Source organism: Rhincodon typus, chromosome 7 (genome assembly GCF_021869965.1).
Source record: "Rhincodon typus isolate 14 chromosome 7, sRhiTyp1.1, whole genome shotgun sequence".
Lineage (NCBI taxonomy): Eukaryota > Metazoa > Chordata > Chondrichthyes > Orectolobiformes > Rhincodontidae > Rhincodon > Rhincodon typus.
Window position 1 is genome coordinate 2,863,808 of NC_063338.1, and position 23,576 is coordinate 2,887,383.

At 43.5% G+C, this 23,576-nt stretch overlaps 1 protein-coding gene across 1 annotated transcript in view; it reads right to left on the minus strand.

The window, feature by feature from the left end:
* Positions 1–3,937: 3,937 nt before the first annotated feature.
* The window catches only part of cps1 (carbamoyl-phosphate synthase 1, mitochondrial), a 176,671-nt gene continuing 157,032 nt past the window's right edge, over positions 3,938–23,576 (minus strand). Inside the window, exons 30-37 of the mRNA XM_048598668.1 lie at positions 22,330–22,419; positions 20,847–21,017; positions 16,678–16,752; positions 15,805–15,903; positions 12,102–12,161; positions 9,436–9,548; positions 5,822–5,951; positions 3,938–4,166 (exon numbers count right to left, since the gene is read on the minus strand). Of these exons, the coding sequence (XP_048454625.1) occupies positions 4,065–4,166; positions 5,822–5,951; positions 9,436–9,548; positions 12,102–12,161; positions 15,805–15,903; positions 16,678–16,752; positions 20,847–21,017; positions 22,330–22,419 (840 nt within the window). The 3' untranslated portion in view covers positions 3,938–4,064. The remainder of the gene's footprint in view (positions 4,167–5,821; positions 5,952–9,435; positions 9,549–12,101; positions 12,162–15,804; positions 15,904–16,677; positions 16,753–20,846; positions 21,018–22,329; positions 22,420–23,576) is intronic.

The following is a 23,576-nucleotide window of genomic DNA, read 5'->3' on the forward strand; positions in this document are numbered from 1 at the left end:
ATGAGGATTGGCAGGACTGCATGGCTTAGATGTATTCTATTAGTTGTGGAAGCTCTCAGCTCTATCTATCTCTGTCACTTGCATGCCAAACAGCATAAGTAGCAAAAATTTAGTTGTAAGCCAGAGGATTGGGAAACCAACAAAAGACTAAAATCAATGAGAGAAAATAATTTTTAATAGTATACCTGCAAGTAATGTCAAGGTGGACAGTAAGAGCCTTGTTAAATATATAAAAAGGAAGAGAGAAGCCAAAGTGAACATTGGCCACTCAGAGAATGATGCTAGGGAAATAATAATTGAAAATCAGGAAATGATAGAGGAGTTGAACAATTGTTTTGCATCAGTCTTTGCAGTAGAAGACACTATAGCATTTCTAAATTAGTAAATAATCAAGGGGCAAAAGGAGGAGAGGAGGTAAATATAACAACTATCATTACAGAAACAAAGTGCTAGGGAAACTAATGGTGTTAAAGACTGACAAGTCCCCTGGACCTGATGGGATACATCCTATAATATTAAAGGAGGATAATAACAGCACTGGTAGTAATCTTCCAAGAATCCTTCGATTTTGGGAAAGTCCCAAAATGATTGAAAATCTGCCATTGTAACACCTTTATTTATAAAGACGAGAAAAATGAAAGGTAAATATAGGCCAGGCATCATAACATCTGTTACATGGAAAATGTTAAGAGTCTATTATAATGAATGTAAATTGTAAAAATGTAAATTTAGAAATACATAATATGATAAAGCACAGTTAGCATGGCTTCATGAAGGGGAATCGTGCCTGACAAAATTAGCAGAATTCTTTGAGGAGGTAACAAGGATAAAGAGGGAAATAGTGGATGCAATTTATTTAGATTTTCAGAAGATATTTGCTAATATATGCATTAGGCTACTTAATAAGAAAACACCCCATGTGTTGAAGGTAGCATATGAGCATGGTTAGAGAATTGGCTAACTAATAGAAGACAGAAATTTGGGATAAGGGAGGCATTTTCAGGATGGCAAACTGTAACTAGTGGGGTGTTGCAGGGATTTGTGTTGAGACCACAATTATTTACAATACGTATAAATGATGGGGAAATGAATTACCATCACCAAATTTGTGGATGACACAACAAAGGATGGAAGGCAAATGGTGAAGATGGCATAAAGAATCTGCCAAGGGATACAGACAGATTAGGTTAATGGGCAAAAGTTAGGCAGATGGAATATAATGTGGGAAAGGTGAGGTTACACATTTTGGCAGGAACAAGAAGAGCTGAATGTTATTTAAGTATGTAAAGACTACTGAAAGCTGTCTTCCGTGAATCACAGAAAGCTAGCATTCAAGTTCAATGGGTACTAGAGAAGACAAATGGAATGCAACCTTTATTTCAAAGGTAATGGAATGTAAAACTAGGGAGATTTTGCTACAACCATGCTAGGCACTAATCAGACCACAGCTGGAATACTGTGAATGATTTGTTTCCCTTACCTAAGGAGAGAAATACTGCTATTGGAGGCAGTCCAGAGAAGGTTCACTAGGCTGATACTGCATCTGGAGGGACTATCTTCTGAGGATAGGTTGAGTAGATTGGGTCTGTATTAATTGAAATTTAGAAGAATCAGAGGTGACTTTATTGAAACATACAAGATTCTCAGAACTTGACAGGGTCGATGTGGAAAAGTTGTTCCTCCCTTTGTGGGACAGTCTAGGACCAAAGGGAACAAACTCAGAATAAGGGGGTTATATACTTAAGAGGAGGAACTTCTTTTCTGAGGGTAGTGAATCTGTGGAATTCTTTACCACAGAGGCTGTCAAGGCTGGGTCATTAAGTATACTCAAGGCTGAGATAGACAAATTTTTAATTAGTAAAGGAATCAAGAGTTATGGGGAAAAGGCAAGAAAGATGAGATACAGATTTGAGGACTCCAGGAGTGTAATCAATGCTGTGGATGAAGAATCTAAAGGATCATCAACAATATCACACAACAAACTTGAAAGATAGGAAAATTGTAAAAGAATTCAACTCTAGGATTCTTCAGCAGCAGAATTTTGAAGAACAACACTGCGCAAGGGCCTGGACTATCCAAAGACAGATGCTGTCAATTGGAATCATAAGTGAAATCCACTATTAATCGGCTAATAGCTAAGATGAGTTGTGAGGCTTAATTTCTTATTTGAGGTGTCTTATTTTAGTTGCTACATGCAATAACATTTAAATAATTGCTTCAGTGTTTGAGTGTCTGGGAGATTTCTTAATAAGTACCGAATTAAAGATAGCTTGTGGTAATTTACCCACAACTTTTTCACACATTCCCACATTCTAATTCATTGCCAGATCTTTGTCCACTCAACCGATCTTTGTAGAATCCTTATGTCCTCTTTACAACACAATTCCTGCTTATGTTTGTGTCATTCAGATTCTTTTGATGGGAAACAGTTGCAGAGAAGATAGAAATAGATTGGCAGAAGAAAAGATAGGCATGAAATGGTTAAAGGAATGAGTGCTGAGAAATAAAAGCAACTTGAATTTGCTTCAGTATCACCAAGTTCGTGCAGGGTTTGGGTCAGATGAAGCACAGCTCCTGATCATTACACATATTCTTATGAGGGCACAAGTGGAGCTGATGGAGGTCAGGGCAAGGCAGGGTAATCGTGCCATCCTCCGTTGAAGAGGCTGCTGACCCCTCCTGTCCAGTGGTGAGTGAATGGATGGTGCCCAAGCTGGTGGGACCATACCTGGGTTGTGGGCAGGTGAAGTGAAAAGGATGTGAAGGAATGAAATGTATGAACAGGCGTGGTCACACCCTCCTCCCTACAAAAACAGCACAGTGTTTAATTAAACAATGATTTATTGTTAATTTTCTGAAGAAGGGTCTAGGCCCGAAACGTCAGCCTTCCTGCTCCTCGGCCTGCTGTGTTCATCCAGCTCTACACCTTGTTATCTCAGATTCTCCAGCATCTGCAGTTCCTGCTATCTCTGAAATGATTTACTGCTGTTCAGATACAGTTATAAGGAATTACACAGGGTCACAGCAGAGGAATGACATGAACATGAAGCACTATGAAAAATAAAACACCAGCCCTGTTTGTGGCCACACATTATACATCAGTGACAGCCTGACTCATTTGCTGAAAATTACATTGGTTGTACTCTTGGATGTCCAATGAACCAGAGATAGTGCTCCTCCACAATGCACAAAGCCACTTGGTGTTGAGAACCCATCTTCTCACTGGGATCAGGGGTACTAGGAAAAAGGTATAATGAATCTGTTGCCATTTCAAGATCACGAGTATTCACACCACACACACACAGACACACACACACACAGACACACACACACACCAGATGGAGGGGACCTGTAAATGGCCACAGGGGAGAATCAGAAAACATGTTGGAACTCTACAAATTCCAGTCAAGTCCATACCAGGGCAAGATCCTCAGAGGAAAATGAGAGAACTGCAGGTTAGCGAAGGGCACGTGGAGGGTCCTGGGGCAATTCAAGCCCAACGCCAAGCCAACCCATTGCTGGTCATCAATGTAAATGGGCCCACTTCTGATCCATTAATTGTGAGGACTGAAACAGCTCCAACTGTGTAGCCAAGGGAGCAACTGTCAAATTGATAACCCTGCTGTATCATCATGGCTGTAGCAGGAGTGAAACTTGTGGTTACAAGGCACTTCCAAATCATTCCAGGGTCACTCTAAGCAAAGACCTTATGAAAACGCAGTCCAGGAAGAGCGATGTACTCGCGGCTTGTTCAGGACAAAAGACAGGTGAAAGAGCAAGGAGGGGGGTGAGTGGTCTTACGGTACCTACTGCATCCACAGTATTCTTTCCATTACCATGTACAGTGGGAGAAAGAGAAGAAGGATTTAGAACAGGGAGTCATTTCCATAGTGCTTAAACCTCCAAAAACAAGAGCTAAATTAGGTGAATTTCGTGGTTGCATTGAAATCTCTCTCTCTGTTTATTCAATTGTTACAATAAGAACATGCTTTTGTCCGTGTCAGAGAACCGACTTTGTACACGTGGAGTGAGGGCCTGCACAAGTCAGGCTTGACGGGAGCCTCTCACTGCAAACCTCTGATCACACTGTTCTCTCGATAGTGGTACAGGCTAGTGGAATCCAGTTTCCCGCAGTGTTTAATCGCTTCGGCAAAGAGCTTTGCCACCTGAAAGGGTATAGGAAGAAATCAATAGCATTGCCAAATAAAATGCTGAGACCTGGTCAGCTTGTACACTCAGCTAACTGAAGGCTGTTTCCCCAAAAGTGAGGGAGTTGGACAGCAGTGGATGTCTTTTTGGGATTTGTCATTAGATTGGGTACAGTGACCCTGGGATGGGTTCTTTGTTGACAAGCCTACAACATTCATACACACACAGCCCTGTCCACTACTCAGTGATAGGTGAAATACACCAGGAGGAATGGTGAGAACCCGTAAGGACGATAGCGCAGCACTGCTCAAAAGAGGAAACTCTGGTCTTAGTATTAATGAATTCTCCTGAGGCTCTGCAGGATTCAAATCCTGCCACAGGAGCTGGTGGTATTAGAATTTAATTCCTCAGTTTCAGATTGAAAGTTGAGACAAGGTCATCCACTGAAAAAAAAACAAAAGCCACATCATTCCCTTGGTTTTGCGGTTTCCTTGGTTTTATAAATAGAGGAGGAGTAGACAAAGCCACAATGATGGATCTAGCTCTGGGCACACTTTTGGAAGAATTTCAGAGGGTGCAGAATCCATTCAGCAGATTCACACCATGCAGAAGGAATCTGGCTTTACAGAGAGACCAGCAAAGCTACAATTGTTCATGCTACAGCAGAGATTTAATTGGAGGTTTCTAAACAAGAGGAGTTCAGAACAATTCTCCAAATGTATCCTGTTTACACTATTAGTGGAATCAGTGACATATTTAAACCATTGGGCCCAGAAGAGAAATGAGGATTGTTTGACACCATGAGTTATTCTGATCTGAAATTCTCTGCTTGGAAAGGAAACTGAAAGATCACTCCACAGAGACGCCCCAAGGGAAGTAGGATTTAAAAGAGGAAAATCAAAATAGTAGAGATATGGGGATGGAATGAACAGCAGAGCTCTTTAAAAGAGCTAGTACAGGTTAGAAAGGTTGAATGGCCTCTTTCAGTGCCATATGGGAGTGAAAGGAGGTTTGATAAATACAGTAACAGCCTGGTAATCCTCTGGCTGGGCACACGATTCCAGAGTGGTCTGTGGCCTCCCCGGTGCTAGAGTCAAGGATGTTGCTGAGAGAAGAGAGTGAACAGCCAGTGGTCATGGTCCACTTTGGAACCAATAACACAGAAGGAAGAGGAATGTGGTCCTGCAGTTAGAATTTAGAGAGCAAGGTATGAAATGAGTAAGGAGAAGCTCAGGAATGATAATCTCTAGATTACTCTCGGTAACCTGCATAAGAAAGCTTAGGAACGGAAGGATAAGATTATGTAAAAGTGGATGGAAAGGTAATGCAGGAGGAAGAGATTTAGATTCCTGGGACATTATGAACATACAATTTTATTCTATGATAATTTATTCGTTTATCTCCTTCCTCACTTTCACAGGGAGATGCAAGGAAACCAAACAGTGAGGATGATGGGTGGACAGAGAGCTGCTTGCCTGGAAAAGGAAAGGATGGTATAAACCTGTCTCATTTATTAAAGCCAGTTTCAGATCTCTGTGTATGACCAAGGTATTCTGAAGGGGATTCTGAATCTCTTCCCTCCTCTCACTGTCAAATTGCCAGCTTTAGTGAGCATCTCACCAGGATTTCCATTGGGAGCACCAAAGTTGGGGCATACAGTCATTATTATTACCTGAAAATTGGTGATGAGAGGTACAGCATGATCAATGGCCATTCTGCGGATCAGGTAATTTTCCCTCATAAAGCGGGTGTTATTGTTGGGCAGGTTTATCACCAAGTCAATGGCTCCATCATGGATCAGTCTGAAAAGACAGTCACAGAATTGTTATGGTGCAAGAGGAGGCCATTCAGCTCATCATGTCTCCACTGGTTGTCTGAGCACTTCAACTTAGTGCCGTTCTACAGTCTTTTCCCCACAACCGGTAACATTGTTCCTATTTAAATAAAAACTCATCGCGCTCTCAACTGAACTTGCCTCCACGATGCTTTGAGGCACTGCATTTGTTACTGGAGTCATCTGTGTTGTGAAAAAGATTATCTCACATTATATTTGCTTCTTTTGCAAATCACTTTATATCTGTGTTCTCTGATTCTTGATCCTTTTACAACTGGGAAGAGCTTTGGCCATGCTGTTGATAGTGAGTTAGGAAGCCATTGAACACAGGACTGACTGCACGGTGGCACAGTTGTTTGATTCCAACCTTGGATATCTATGTGGAGTTTGCACTTGTGTGTCTGTGTGCGTTTCTGCTGGGTGCTCTAGTTTCCTCTGACAGTCTAAAAATATGCAAGTTAGGTGGATTAGCCATGCTAAATTGCTCTGTCTTCTCCTGGAATGTGCAGGCTAGGTGGATTAGCCATGTTAAATACGGGATTACGGGGATAAGGGTTGGGGTGAGGTCTGGGTGTGAATGCTCCTCGGATGGTTGGTGCAGACTCGATGGGCTGAATGGCTTCTTTCTGCACTGTAGGGATTCTATGATTCTGTGAACAGGTCATGAGGAAGAAAACTGGAGGTTGGAATTAACCTTAAGAATGTATCTTGGTAGACCGAACAAGGCACAGGGAAGACACAATAAATGGAAGTGTAGAGGAACCCAGGTAACTGGAGTATGTGTAGCAGGATAGCTAGATGAGTTAGTCAAGAAGGTAGACAAGATATTTCCTGTTCCTTTATATTTCTCTCTCGGGCCTGTTGCACTGCTCCAGCAAACTCAGCACAAACTGGAAGAACAGCATCTCATCTTTCGCTTGGGGATCCTGCAGCCTTCAGGACTCGATATTGAGTTCAATAATTTTAGAGTCTGAACACCTTTTCCTATGTTCTTTACCCACCTCCATACCCCAGGCCCTTTCATCACATGGGCTGCTTTCATCACAACCAACCATTTTCACCCACTAATGATCTCTATTGTCAGCAATTTTTCCCTCCCTGACTTACCATTATCCATCCCTTTGTCTGCCTACTGTCTTCCTCAGGGCTCCATCTTCCCACCTATTTTAGTTACTCCTTCACCCCTGAGTTTCTACAGCAATTTCTGTTTTAACTTCCCTTTACTTGTCAAGGCTTGAAATATAGGGTAAAGAGGCCATGCTAGAATTGATTAAAGCAGCCATAATACTGCACACAGTTCTGTTCATATTGGAAGGGTGTGCTTGCACTAGAATTCCAGAAGAATTGATATGGTAAGACATACACAACATACTTGTGAGGGAACATGAGCAGGCTTTACTAAACACAAGGTGTAGTCAGAGAGGAGGCCTCTGGAGCACCACAGATTTTGACTCCAGCTCAAGCTCCTTTAGAATACAGCCTGTAGCTATTCATAATGTAAAGTTATAATTCAGCTTTAAGCCACAATTTTCAAGGATATTGCCAGAACTGGAGAATTTTAGTCATGAGGAAATATAGAGATGATTTTTTGGAAGAGGAGGTTGAAGGGATACTGAACTGAAGTGCATAAAATGACAAGGGGTCAACGATGAGTGGTTAGAAAGGGCCCGTTAGTCACAGTAAACAGGGGCACAGATGTAAATTATTGGAGGGATTAATCAGAAGTTGGAGGTCCTTTGTTTTCACCCAGAGGGTGGCAGCGATCTGGAACTGTCTGCTTGAAAGCATGTGTGAGAAACAGGTATTTCCATTATAATTGCAAACTGTTTTCGAATACACTCCTGAAACACTGTCCAAGAGGCAGAAACTGGCATTAAGCTAGATAGCTGCTCTTAGAGTAGCACGAGCATGATGGAACAAATGGCCTCTTTCTGTGCTGTAAGTTTCAGTGATCCAATAGTTCTGTGTAGATGCTCCTTTAAACCTACCTCTTTAATGAGGTCTTTAGTGCTCTGCCCTCTGGATGTCAGGCTGTGTTTTAATAATGTGCCCATCCAGCAGCTCAGGGTATTTTTGCTGTTCTCATCATTCAGCAGTATCTGTGCCAAAATCCACCCACATACAAATCCAAGGAGCCATCTCTGCGTAACAATCCACTAAGATAGGCCACAGCCAACTCCATATCTGGAGCTGCTCACATCAGCCAGCTAGTTCAGCACACAGTTACAGAGCCCACAGGACTAATTATTGGGACCAGCAACAAGTGCCAGTGAATAACTGACTGCCAGAACAAGATCTTGTGGTTCAATCTGGAAGAACCTGCTTTGTTCGCAGTGACCTCCTGCTGAGTGCTGATCTGCTCTGTGGGCCTGGGTCCTCAGTTGGACATTCTCATTATCTTAAAAACCTCTTTTAAATTTCCTTGAAGTCTACACTTTTTGTAAAGGCCTGATAATGTTAGGCCATTGTGGAAACAAAGGGATTTTAAACTCAGTATCATTCTAATAGTTTTTGAAGGGTTCTGAATTCTTCAACACAAAGAAACCAAATGGATCTAGTATTTTAAAAGAATCCTAAATCAAGGCATTGTCAATAGATACAATGGAGCTCTCTATTTCATACGGGGACATCCTCATTTTACACATACACACACACTTTCTTTACCTTAACCCTAACCTCCTCACCCACTATTAACATTACAGACTCCTGTACAATAATCTCTGTACATTTTCTTCCCTGTCAAATAGATGGAAAGTTCTGCACTGTGCGCATTCTTGACATTTTCCCTATCCACATCTCTGTTAAATGTCATTTTCCAGACAGAATGCCACTTCCCCATCAATCCTGCCTCAGTTCCTGTTATTTATCTTCTTCCAAGCTGTTCACAATCACTGACACAAATCATTGCGCTAACAATGAACTTCCCTTAACATATTACCACCTTGTATTGCATTTAAAGAGAGAAAGGTCAGCATTCTATTTGGATTTATCATTATCATCAGTACCTGTTCATAGTAACAAAACAAGTCTCACTGGACTGATTCCTGTCAGGTTTCACTAACTGCACATTTACCAATAATAACCTGGTGCAACAATATGACTAATTCTTTATGTATCCCAAGGTCAGAAAATCCCACAGAGATTACCAAGTAAAGTATTATGTGGCATACTGTCAAAACTCTGCTTGAGAAGTTTATTGGGTAGAGTTTTCCAGTAGATTTTGTTTTTTTTTAAACAGTGAAATTGCAATGAAATCCTACAGAGGACGTTTAGATGCAAGTTATATATAAATCAAATTTCTGCACTCGTCATATTTGCTTCCAAATTATTTACCCAAAGCAGCTGGAAAGTATGACAAAATATTAAGGTTTGAATGGAGTACAAATCTAATGGCTGACCCTCTACAAAGGTCAGCGTACAGAGAATCACTAGCAACCACAACAGGCACTCACTTGGTAAAAGAAGGAGCTGATGAACTGTGATCCTCTGCATCAGGCCATGAGACGGGGGCAGTGGGCACATCATTGGCGTTCAACCAGGCAGCCGTCCCTTCTGTGGCATAGAGCTTCAATGAAACAAACAAGAGGTTTCACATCAAACACAAGCCATGTCACATCCTTCAACACACTGACACCAGTGATTGTACAGGTTTTCAGGAACCCCCAGATTAAGGGTTATCTGTTCTCTGAAAGTCTACAAGAGAACACAGAATGACTTGTACATCCCAGTGACAGAGAGGATCGCTGTGTTATTGACATACAAGACGGTGCACTGGGGCTGAAGAACACAGTCATCAGGGCCAGCTTCAGAAGGGCACAGAGACGAGAAAGCTTAAATCTGTAAATAATAGTTTTCTCTTGCAATAATTACATACAGCGCGGGGTCATGGTACGGGGCGGAGTCACAGTACAGAGCATGCAAGGTCAAGGCCTGGGACAAGGACATGGTACAGGGTGGGGTGACGACATGGGGCAGGGTCACAATACGGGGCGGGACACAGCTCTACCTGAGGCTCTCCTGCAATATGTAGCTGTTTTGGAACAGAACTGTAATCTGCTCCCCCCCATATCCCTCAACACACCAAAGATTGATCTGACAGAACAACATTGTCTCATAGAGTCATACAGCACAGAAACAGGTCCTTCACAGTTATGCCAGCCAACAAACACCAAGCTACATTAACCCATTCACCTGCACTTGATCCACAGCCCTGGAATTTTGAATGCTTGTCCAGATGCTTCTTAAATGTTGTAAGAGTATCTACCTCCACCACCCTCGCAGGCAGCGTGTTCCATATTTCTATCGCCTTCAGGAAGAAAAACTTCCTTTCAGATTTCCTCTAAATCACTTGCTCCTCATCTTAAACAATGCTGTCTGGTCTTAGACATGTCTGGCATGGAGAAAAAATTCTCATAATCCACTCTGTCTATGCCTCTCTCAGTCTGTGTAGTGATTGGAACCAGGTGGATCTTGTTGACTACAGGATCCTTGATTGGGTTTTCAACCTGGGGCAACCAGGAAGCCCTGGCTGACCAATATAAATAGGAGATTTAGAATCTCCTCAGTTCAAGGGACTGACTGCGAGCTGGCTGGCGAAAGCCAGCGTACTGTGCACAAGTAAATAGAGGGTGACTTGGTGATGGGATACCAGCCTCTGTGTAGTTATTTAAGTTTGTATACCTCAAACAGATTCCCTCCTCAGCTTCCTCCGCTCCCAGGAAAACAAAACCAATCTCTCCTCACAACATGAGACATGAATCCCCTCTGCATCTTCTCCAATGCAATCATGTTCTTTAGACAGTGTGGCTACCAGAACTGCAATGGCCTGGGCATGTCATCTGTGTGACCAACACGAGACTCTCAGGCAGGTATTGTATTCCCAGCTTCGAAATGGCAGGTGAGCCCCAGTTGGACAGAGGAAGCACCACAGTGATACCCTCAAGGCATCACTGACGAAGAATCACTAGCCCAAGACCTTCTAAAGTGAAGGAGGAGCATCCTGGGAGGTGTCAAGCACCTTGAGACTTGCATTGGGAAAAAAAAAAATCGAAGCCAGGCAAAAACAGTGAAAGGAGCACGCTGCCACACCAATGCCCCACCCACCCCTTCCTGTGACCACCACCTGCCCCAAGTGCCCCAGAGCCTGTGGTAGGGGTATCGGTCTATATAGACACCTATGGGCTCACCCTGAGAGTGGAAGAGAGTCATTCTTGTCTGTGTGGGACGACCGAATGATGACGATGACAACACAGTATTCCATCTCTGGTTTAACAAATGTTTTATAAAGTTGTGACAAGACTTCCTTGCTCTTATATTCTATGCCTCAGCAAATGAAGGCAAGCATCTCATATGGCTTCTTTACCTTCTGTCCACCCGTGCTGACACCTTCAGCGATCTATGGACTTGTACACCAAGGTCCCTTTGTTCCTCAGTACTCCCTAGGAAGCTACCATTCATTGTGTATATCTATTCCTGCCAAAATTAGATCTCACACTCATCAGGATTAAATTCCATCTGTCATTGCTCTGCCTAATGTAGCAACTAATCAATATCAGTGAGTAGCCTAAGGCTATCCTCCTCACTATCAACAACACCAATTTTCAAGTCATCTGCAAACTTACTAATTATACCTTCTACGTTCACATCCAAGTTGTAAATAAACATGTGCGAACAGCCAGTGGATAGTATCAATGGACCCTATTTCCCTGATGTTGACGTGTGGAACTGGAAAGGAAGTCCTTCCAGAGAGCGTTCTGGAGCAGGACACTGAAAACCAAGGCCAGGTGGTGAGACAGCCTGCTAGCCCAGTCTTTGAAATCCCAGTCAGATACAAATGTTGCCTTTAAAATCTCCAACTGAGACTACCAGTATCTCTCAGGCTGCAGAGAGCAGGTGGGGAATGGTCAGTTGTACTAGGAGGCACCTTCCTGATGTCTCTCTGTAAGGTGCAACACAGCAATGCCAGAGTCTTGGTGCTGGGCTCAGTGAAGACTGTGATCACAGACATTCCGACACTGGGAACACTAAAGGCTGTGTGCGAGAACAGCATACCTTTCCCAGCTTTAACTGGGACCACTACTCTGTAATCATCTGTTTTAATCCAGGTGTGGAGACCTACCTCATATCCCTGCTCATGAAGCTGCTGTGCAGTGTCAAGGAACTTTGATCGAAAAGAGCTCTGCAAAAACAATTAACGGAATGTGAGAATCTCAGTATGGACTGGGAGAAAAACGCCAAGTGTTGCTATTACAGTCACCTCTGAACATCAGGATCAGATATAAAAGTCTCTGCAGGCTAGATACCTTCTATTATTAACACCGCTGACCATGTTTGACTGGTGCAGTTCACTGTCAGTCAAAGGGGCTGAGTACCCCAGATCAGAACAAACCAAAGCTCCTCTGACAATCGGTCCGATTCAGTTGAAATAAATTCCAATCACAAGAGTAGCACAGCGACATCAACTTGAAAAGCACAGAGTCATACAGCACTGAAACAGACCCTTCAGCCCAACTCGTCCATGCCGACCATGCTTCCTAAACTGAACCAGTCCCATTTGCCTGTGTTTAGCCCAAATCCCTCTAAACCTTTCTTATCCATGTACCTGTCCAAATGTCTTTTAAATGTTGTAACTGCACCCATCTCTACCACTTCCTCTGGCAGTCAGTTCATACACGCACCACCTTCTGTGTGAAAAAGTTGCCCCTCAGGTCTCTTTTAAATCTTTCCCCTCTCATCTTAAACATATGCCCTCTAGTTTTGCACTCTCCAATCTGGGGAAAAGACCTTGGCTATTCACCTTATCTATGCCACTCATGATTTTATAAACCTCTACAAGGTCACTCCTCAGCATCCTACGCTCCAGGGAGAAAAGTCCCAGCCTATCCAGCTTCTCCTTAAAACTCAAATCCTCCATTCTCACTAGTATCCTGGTAAAACTTTTTAGCACCCTTTCCAGTTTAATAATATTCTTCCTCTAGCAGGGCAACCAGGATTATACGCAGTACTCCAAATGTGGCCTCACCAATGCCTTGTACAGCCGTAACACGATATCCCAACTCCTGTACTGAGTGCCCTGACCATTGAAGGGAAGCATGCCAAATGCCTTCTTCACCACTCTATCTACCTGAGACACCACTTTCAAGGAACTAAATACCTGCACCCCAAGTTCTCTCTGTCCAACAACAATCCCATGCCATTAACTGTGTAAGTCCTGTTCTGGTTTGTCCTACCAAAATGCAATGCCTCACACTTATCTAAATTAAACCCCATCTGCCATTCCTCGGCCCACTGGCCTGGTTGATCAAGATCCCGTTGTACTCTTAGATAATCTTCTTCACTGTCCATTATACCACCAATTTTGATGTCATCTGAATACTTACTAACCATGCATCCTGTATGCTTATACAAATCGTTTATATAAATGATGAACAACTATGGACCCAGCACCAACCCTTGAGGTCCACTGCTGGTCACAGGCCTCCAGTCTCAACCCTCTACCAGCACCCTCTGTCTCTTACCGTCAAGCCAATTTTGTATCCAATTAGCTAGCTCTCTCTGGATCCCATATGATCTAACCAATTTAACAAAATCTTTTAAATTCAGAGATTTAGGTAAAGAATAAGACCCATAAGCAGATTGATTGGTCCACCAAGAGGCAAGCTGTGATGGTCAGTCCATCATGGGGCAGAATGCAATGGTCAGTCCATCATGGGGTAGATGTAATGGTCAGTCCATCACAGGACAGGTTGTAATGGTCAGTCGATCATGAGGCAGGCTGCTATGATCAGTGCACTATGGGACTGGCTGTAATAGTCAGTCCACTATGGGACTGTCATCTTTCATGAGGCACGTTATTTCATTAGCAGCAGCCGCTACACAAAGTGAGCAGGACATTTTCCAGGGAGTGCAGCTCATGGTTAGAACCTGCACATGGCATCTCTTAGATGGGAAGGCTGTAACACTGCAGCTACCTCGCAGTTCTGACCGACCTGGAGACTCTCCTAATCTCCTCACTTTCCATAGGTGAACTGTCCAGATGTGCAAGTTACCAATTAATCCATTTGTCCCTGCTATAACCAGAGATTCTAAGTTTACTGTGTTTATGAATTCTACTCATACAGATTTCACTTCGCCGGAGCTAACATCCTTTCTCACGATTGTGTTAATTTGCTCTTTAACCAGCAAAACTATCCCACCTCCTTTTCCTATTTGTCTGTCCTTCCTAAAAAACAAATCTCCCCGGATATTCAGTCCACATCCCTGATCACTCTGCAGCCACATCTCTGTAATTCCAACTATATCATACCATTTATATTTATTAGCCTGATTAATTCATTCACTTTAAGGTTTTATGTTCTTAGTCCCATTCCAATTATTTTGCAGTGGCCTATTTGAATCTTGTCTTTGAATTCTCTGTCTATCACTTTTCCTATTTTCTAATATCATTTGGTTTTGCCCTCATTAGTCTCTCTTCTGCCTCCCTGTACATGTTCCTCCCCCCACTACCATTTCAATTTAAAGCCTCCCCAACTGTATTAGCACATACTCCCCCCCCCACCCAGGACATCAGACCTGGTCCTACTCAGGTGTAAATGGTCCAGTTTGTACTGGTCTCACCTCCCCCAGAACCAGTCCCAGTGCCCCAAGAATCTGAGCCACCATCACTCCACACCCAAAACCATCCCTTCAGCTGATATGATTCATCTGATCTATCCCACTATTTCTACTCTGAGTAGCATGTGGCAGTAGAAGCAATGCTGAGATCACTACCTTTGTGGTCCTAGTTTTCAACTTACTTCCTAACTCCCTATATTCTGCATTTAGGATTTAATTTTGTTTTTTCACCCATGTCATTTGTATCATTGTGTTCTACAGCCACTGGCTACTCACCCTCCCTCTCCAGAATGTCCTGTAGCTGCATTGAGACATCCTTGGCCCCAGCACCAGAGAAGCAACATATGATCCTGGAATCTCATGACCACAGGAATGCCTATTTATACCCCTTATAATTATTGAATAGAATTCCCTACAGTATGGAAGCAGGCCATTCAGCCCATCAAATCCACAGTGACACCCTGAACAGCATCGCACCCAGACCCTCTCCCCTACCCTATCCCTGTAACCATGCTAGTCTGCCTAACCTACACATCCCTGGACACTACGGGCAATTTAGCATGGCCAATCCATCCAACCTGCACATGTTTGGACTGCAGGAGGAAAGTGGAGCATCCAGAGGAAGACCACGCAGACGCGGAGAGAATGTGCAAACTCCACACAGACAGTTGTCCAAGGGTGGAATCAAATTTGGGTCCCTGGCACTGTGAAATAGCAGTGCTAATCACTGAGTTGCCATGCTGTCCCTATAATTGAATCTGCTATAACTATTCCATAATCACATTTTCTTCTCCTCTCCCATGGAGCAGAGCCAATTGTGGTCCAATGAATTTGCTGTTGCTACTTTCCTCCGAGAGGCCATTCCCCTCACCCTTATCCAAAAGTGATGTCTCTGTTTTGCAGGGGAATGGTCACAGGAGGTTCCTGCTCTTCCAGCAAAGTTCTCTTGTTCTGACACCCATTCCCTCCCTGCCTGGGAGGTGACCACCTCTCTGTACCTACTATCCACAGCATGGTGCTCTCACCCATTTGTTCGCGTACACATCACAGAGTCAGTCGAATCCCCTCCCCACTACACTCAGATTGCTGGTAGTCAGGGCCTGCTCAGGAGAGAAAGAGGCCTGCTTTCTGAGCTGTGGTTAGAAGCACACACCAATGTGAACCTGGCTCTCTGTGGGGCAGGTTGATTCTTGTTCCCAAACTTGTACCTGAATTCCAATGAGAATCCCTTTCTGAGGTAATTTGAAGCCTGTGGATAGGATCGCCTTCAGGAATGCAGAGTAAATATTGGGCCCAAAGCAAGCAACCTATTAAACAGAAACAGAGAAGATTCAGTATGCTCACATTTCCCACATAATTCAGGGAAATTGTCAATTTGGTTCTGTGGGGAAAAAAAATCTCTCACCTTGGAGTCAGAAAGTTTTGGGTTCAATTGTTACCGTGCACAAAGAGGCCATTCAACTCATTGTGCATGCATCAGCTCTCTGAATGAGTATTCAGACTTCGTGCCATTCTCCTGCCTTTTCCATGAAGCATTCTTCCTTTCAAAATACCCACCAAACAATTTTTTTGGATGCCATGCTTATCAGCACTGCTTTCCAGAACCTCATCACTCACTAGTGAAAAGGGTTCATCTGAAAGAAGTCTTGGCTAACATTCTCGTGCAACACTGAGTTATGGCTATACGGCCTGAGGGCCTTTTCTTTTAGACAGGGAGGTTAGATCGAGGCATTGTCAACTTAAAATGGAAGATACCATGGAACTATTGCAGAGATGAGCTAGGGAAACATCCCCAGTGTCCCAACTAATATTTATCCCTCAATGACGATCACTGAGATCAAACAATCAGTTTGCAATTCTTTTGGAATTTGTTGTGCATAGCTTGCCTGCTCAGCTTCATCCACAGGAGGAGTGGGATTTCCAAAATAAACTTCAGTGAAATTGGTTCAGATTATCAGCAAAACCTCTGCTGGCTCTTTCCCCTGCCAGTGGTACCAGTAAACAGTCAGGATGTTTCTCTGTGTAATGACTCCCAGGTCAGTAAGCTAAAAGAGATAAATGGACTGTTAAAATACAGGTACCTCTCCAGTTGATGCCATCTCACAGCGTAGAATTGGGTCTGCATCCCTGAGTCGTGGCCAAGAAAACATGGGAGCCTGCAAGTGACCAAATGAAGTTTAAAATAGCTGCATTCATGGAGTTCAGAAACAGTTCACTAGTAGGATCTTAGTGCAGCACACATACAGCACAGATACCGATGGTTTCACTGTTAGTGAACAACAGCACCCACTACAGGTGAAACCTGAACTTACCATGTTCATTTTCCCAACTTCTGCCCACAATCTTACAGCAATGGCCTCAGATACCTCAACTTATAGGGTAAGTGACGATAGTATCACTGGATTGTTATTGCAGAGGCCTAGGTAATGTTCTGGGGATCTGGGTTCACAATCTACCACAGCAGATGGGGGAAATTTGAATTCAATGACAGTCTGGAATTAAGAGTCTACTGATGGATCTACTGCGGGAATCAGGGACTAGAGGCTACCAGTTTAAGATAAGAGGGGAAAGAATACATGGGAACGTGAGGGGCAACTTTTTTACACTAAGGGTGGTGTGCATACGGATGAGCTGCCAGCGAAAGTGGTCAAGGCGGGTACACGGGCAATACAGGGTGACACGGTGGCACAGTGGTTAGCACTGCTGCCTCACAGCGCCAGGGACCTGGGTTCGATTCCAGCCTCGGGCGACTGTCTGTGTGGAGTTTGCACATTCTCCCCGTGTCTGCGTGGGTTTCCTCTGGGTGCTCCGGTTTCCTCCCACAGTCCAAAGATGTGCAGGTTAGGCGGATTGGCCATGCTAAATTGCCCGTAGTGTTCAGGGAGGTAGAGAGTGTATATTAGGTGGGTCATAGGGGAATGGATCTGGGTGGGATGCTCTGAGGTTCGGTGTGGACTTGTTGGGCCGAAGGGCCTGTTTCCACACTGTAGGGATTCTAATTAACAATGTTTAAAAGGCATTTGGACAAATACATGGATAGGAAAGATTTAGAAGGATATGGGCCAAGTGCAAGGAAATGGGATTAGCATGGATGGAAATTTTGGTCAACATGGACCAGTTTGGGCCAAAGGGTCTGTCTCTGTGCCGTAGGACTCTATGACCACGAATCTGTTGTCAACTCATCTGGTTTACTAATTTCCTTTAGGGAAATCACTCTCTTAGGGCCATCCTGCCCTACATGTGACTCCAGACCCACAGCAATGTGTTGATTCTTACGGGCAATTAGCGATGGGCAATAAATGCTGGCCTAGCCAGCAATGGCCTCATCCCATGAATGAATAAAAAAACCTTTCAATTTGACATAAAGTGACTCATTTTAATTTTGCTTTGAATAAAGTTTGAGGTGGTGGCATATAATTTATCTCTCTGTCTGTCCAACATTGTTCTGCCTTTGAAACATTTGAACAACTTTCCTGACTGCTACATCGCAGCTTCTATTCTGCTCTTCCTTGTTCATCTCACACTGATGTGGAGACCTGTCCCCACACTTAACACTCCAATAGCAGAAACCTCTCAATAAAATAGATGCAGCAACATATCATCAAGACACTTGGAAATATTAGAGTAAGCTAGCTACTATTATAAAAGAAGATTGCAAGAGATTTTTTTTAAGATATCCAAAAGGTAAGAGAGAGGCATGAGTGAACATTGGACCACTGGAAAATTAGGCTGGCAAAGTAGCAATGGAAACAAAGAAATGGTGGAGGAACTGAATAGGTATTTTGCATCATTTTTCACAGCTGAAGACACTAGCAGCATACCAGAATGTCAAAACAGTCAGGGGGCAGAGGTGTGTGTAGTGGCCATCCTTAAGGAGAAGATGCTAGAGAAGCTGAAAGGTCTGAAAGTAGATAAATCCACACAGTCCAAATGGGCCACACCCCAAAGTCCTGAAGGAGATAGCTGAGGAAATGGCACAGGTATTGGTGGTAATCGTTCAGGAATCATTGGAGTCAGTGAGGTCCCAGAGGACTGGAAAGTGGCTAATGTAGCAACCTTGTTTTAGAAGGGAGGGAGGCAGAAGACCGGACAATATAGGCCAGTTTGCCTGTTCTCAGTCATTGGTAAGATCTTAGAGTCTGTTATTAAGGATGAAATTGCAGAGTACTTGAAAGTGCATGGTAAACTAGGTTGGAATTGGCAAGGCTTTGTCAAGGGAAGGTCATGCCTGATAAATCTCTTAGAATTCTTTAAGGAGGGAATAAGCAATTAGACAAAGGAGAGCCAGTGGATGTGATCTATTTGAATTTTCAGACCTTTGACAAGATGCCAAACCGAAGTTTGCTAAATAAGAGCCCTTGGTATTAGAGGCAATGTACTGACATGAATAGAGATTGGCTGACTGGCAAAAGGCAGACAGTAAGGAAAACGGGGTCTTTTTCTGGAGGGCAGCTATGACTAGTGAGTTCTTCAGGGATACATGTTGAGACCACAACTTGGACAGGCCATGAGAGTGGGGAAAAGAAGTGGTAGATGGCATACAGTGTGGGAAACTGTGAGGTTATGTACTTTGGTAGGAAGAATAGAGGCATAGACTATTTTGTAAATGGGGAAAGGCTTCTGAAATCTAAAGCACAAAGGGACTTGGGAGTCCTAGTACAGGATTTTCTTGAGGTTAACATGCAGGTTTATTTTGCAGTTAGGAAAGCAAATATAATGTTAACATTCGTTTTACGAGGGCTAGCACCATTGCCTCACAGCGCCAGGGACCCAGGTTCGATTCCAGCCTCAGGCAACTGTCTGTGTGGAGTTTGCACATTCTCCCTGTGTCTGCGTGGGTTTCCTCCGGGTGCTCCGATTTCCCCCCACAGTCCAAAGATGTAGAGGCTAGGTGAATTGGCCATGCTAAATTGCCCATAGTCCCCAGGGATGTTTGGGTTAGACATGGGAAATTAGGGGAATGGTTCTGGGTGGGATGCTCTTTGGCGGGGTGGGCGGTGTGGACTTGTTGGGCCGAATGGCCTGTTTCCACACGTAGGGATTCTATGATCTTCTATGATCTATGAAAAGACCAGAAAGATGTATTGTTCAGGTTGAATAAAGCCCTTGTCAAACTGCATTTGGAATACTGTAAGCAGCTTTGGGCCCTGTATCTAAGGAAGGATGTGCTGGTGTTGGAAGTGGTCCAGAGGAGGATCACAAGAATGATCCTGGGATGAAAGAGCTTGTCATATGAAGAGTGTTTGAGGACTCTGGGTCTGTACTTGATGGAGTTTGGAAGGATGAAGGGAGATCTAATTGAAGCTTACAGAATACTGAGAAGCCTGGATTGAGTGGATGCAGAGAAGATGTTTCCACTATTATGAGAAATTAGGTCCAAGGGCATATCCTCAGAGTGAAGGGATGACCCTTTAGAACTGAGTTGAGGAGCCAGAGAGTGGTGATCTGTGGAACTCATTGCCACAGAAAACTGTGGAGGCCAAGTCTTGAATGTATTTAAGACAAAGCTAGATAGCTTCTTGACTGGTAAGGGGATCAAGGGTTACACGGAGGACGCAGAAGAATGAGGCTGAGAAACATATCAGCCATGATCAAATAGGGGAGCAAGCTCGATAGGCTGAATGGCCTAATTCTATTCCTCTATATTATGTTCTCATGGCAATGCAATTGTATGGATCTCGACTTTGTAGTCTGTGTCCATCACCTGGCCAAAAAACCTTGCCCATTGCACGATTGACAAATTGTACTTAAAATTCCCTTTTCACACACTTGAGGGGTGCCCAACATACAAATACACATCAGACAGTTTGGGAAGATGACTGTTGGGCTTCATCGGAATCTTACAGGAAGGGGATGGGGGCAGATGTTGAGAGTTGATTCTAGAAATCAATGCTGAATTAGTTCAAAGAGAAGAGGTTAGGGTTCCCTGTGCCGGGACTCCAGCTGCGGCATTCAGTTGTCGAGATCAGCTGAACGGGAAATGCAGACTGGAAAAATTAAACTGCACAGACAGCAACAAGGAACATTGAATCTGATAAAACCCAGAAATGCCCTTGCACCAATTCAAGCCTGTCACATATCTCAATAAAACATTCCAGGCAATATACCCTCTTAAATGGCACCATTCTCACTTTAATCTGAACAGCAGCTCAACCGATGAACTGCACATCGCAGGGAGTGATTCTTCACTAGAGACACAAGAATCATTATCCTCAACGTCACCAGCCCATTCTTGGATTATTTGCTGTACCTTGATGCCCACATACTCGGTCGGTATGATGGGATTTTCCAACGATGGCAGGGGTGACTCATCCATACTCTCGCCAATCATCACCCGCGTCGCCACATTGATGAGGTCGACTCCAATGGTCTTTGAGACAAAGGGGCAGGACCTGGATGCCCTGAGGTTACATTCGATCACCTGGTCACCAACAGAGACACAGTGAAAATGAAAGCATTCAGGGCTTGTCATACAGTTAGCAATCTTGTGTGGATAGCTGCAAGTGAACACCACTTCCAATTGATCTCCAGTGAGAACAGTGTGGATGAAAAGAGCTCATTTAAGGTTATCAACAAACAGTGTGACACAAGCACCTCTGCGTTTCTCAGAAGAACTAAAATAAACTGAATACCTTTCTCCACGTGTGGGGAATCCTGCAGTGAGTAATTCACTTCCTGACTCACTAAAGACCCCTAAAGCAACAAATAGAATATAACAAGGCATAAGTCAGGACTGTGATGGAATTGTCCCTGCTTGTCTGGATGGGTGCAGCTCCAAAACACTCAAGAAGTCTGACACCATCCAGGACAAAGCAGACCACTTAATAGGGCACTACAGTCACTCCCTCCAACACCAACACTAAGTAGCAGTAGTGCGTACTACTTATAAGATGCACTGCAGAAATTCACCAAGAGTCATTAGACAGCACCTTCCAAATCCACGGCCACTTCCATCTAGAAGGGCCAGGGCAGCAAATACATGGGAACAGTACCACCCGCATTATCCGCTTTGTGTTCATCTTGGTCTCTCACAAATCTCATCTCAAATCTACCTCAGGCTTCCTGGATAAATATCGTTCATCTGTAAGGATCTGTCAAATCTAAATCCATTGAACTTGTCCCTGACCTTTGTTTTGTTTTAGGTCCAAGTCCTGAGAAGGCCATGTTCCATCCAAAACTCTCCACAAATGTGAGCTCATCCATAATCCTGCTACTGTTATAATCCCCATGGGGAAACCATAAACCAAAATAACCAGCTTTATTGAATTAATACCCAAATTAAGAAACCACCAACAAGAATCAGCTTTCTGCAATTGTTTCTTTAACACAGACTGGAATCAATGTACATTTGATGTGAATGAACATTCACCCACACCCCACCACCTCCATTCACTCAGCCAAACTGCCATCCACATTCATTAGAAGGCCTAAACCTAGTTCAAGTGGGAGCATGTCCTCTCCCTACTTTGCCTCTCCTGCACTTCCTCTGACAAGGCAGTACCATCTGCTGTTGACATGACAAAGTCTTTGGGGGTGGTGCCAATGTGTCGCTCACTGGAAAATCTGAGACTGACATACCCAAATGGCAATGAGTAGAATATAACAGGCTGAACAGCCAATTCAAACAAACACCCAGAAAACAAATACAGGAGGAATTAAGGAATGTAGTGGAGTTTCTCTGAGGTTTACCATTCCCATAAAACCACAGAAACCTGATTTATTAGGCTGCTTACCATCACATCATTCCCCTTCACAAGAAACTGTACATTAAATGGTCCAGAAATCTCAAACGCCCTGGATATCTTTCTCGTTGCAATCTTCACCTAAAAACACAAAGAATTGAAAGGTCGCAGTTAAAAAGTGTGCTGATTCATACTGGCTCTGGTAGTTCCACTTCTGGTGTTCTTTGTGAGTCCAGCATTAATCCAGAAACTGTAAGGTTCTCTAGCCTTCACTCCCTACCCACCCAACATGGACCTTCATTGCCTCCAGGCTAACTCAGTGTCCCTCTCATCCACCCAACTTTGAGCCCTCATACCCTCATGTAACATCCGCACCGACCCACTCGTAATTCCATGCATGGATCTTGGAAGCCATACAGAGATTAAAACAATAAACTTCCAACAAAGAAACACAGCATGCATTAAATAGTGAAAAATAATCCCATGAAGAAAATGAAAGGTTTAAACCTCAAGTGGTTGATCACTTATAAAAACAAACTTATATCCAGACCCCAAATCAAACACTATTTTTAAATAGCCTTTTTTAACTGTCAATTAAACTGTGTGACTTCAGAACCCACCACTCAAACAGCTGAAACTCAGACGAGCATTCCTAATGACATAACAATGGCCCATAGGAAATGTCAACAAAGGAAATGTCAGAACTGATGCCACACCATCAGTTCTGACTGTTGTTCTCTAACCTGCAGCAGATAACCAGTCAATCTTAACAGTTCAGCAGAGAGATTTTCTTTAACTCTCACCAGTAGCTGCAGCATATATTTCCTTAGTTAAAGTGCAGGGGATTTCACAAGCTTCAAATCATGACAATCTCATCAACACAACTAGAGTGTCTACATTGACTCCGTCAATTGGTGACTGCAACACTGCATGAAGCACAGTCCAGGTCCTCTCCTACTAGGAAAATCAGATCTGTTGGAAATGGGTTCAGGGCTTCCACATCACAGTTCACCTGCCATTTTTAAAGGTTTGCGGTGTCTTCCAATGGCTGGTTTCCAAATTTCACAAGAAATCTTAGAGATTTCAGGTATTATACTTTAAACTGTCTCCTTAATTTCAAGACAGAATGGACTTGGTGTCTAGAGGATTAGCATTTATTGTGAGACTGATCTTTGGTGCAAGCTCTTATGTAAGGCTAGGAACAGAGAGAGAGTACAGTTGAACACGTGGCTACAGAGCTGGTGTAGGAGGGAGGGCTTTAAATATATGGATCATTGGGATGTTTTCTGGGGAAGGTG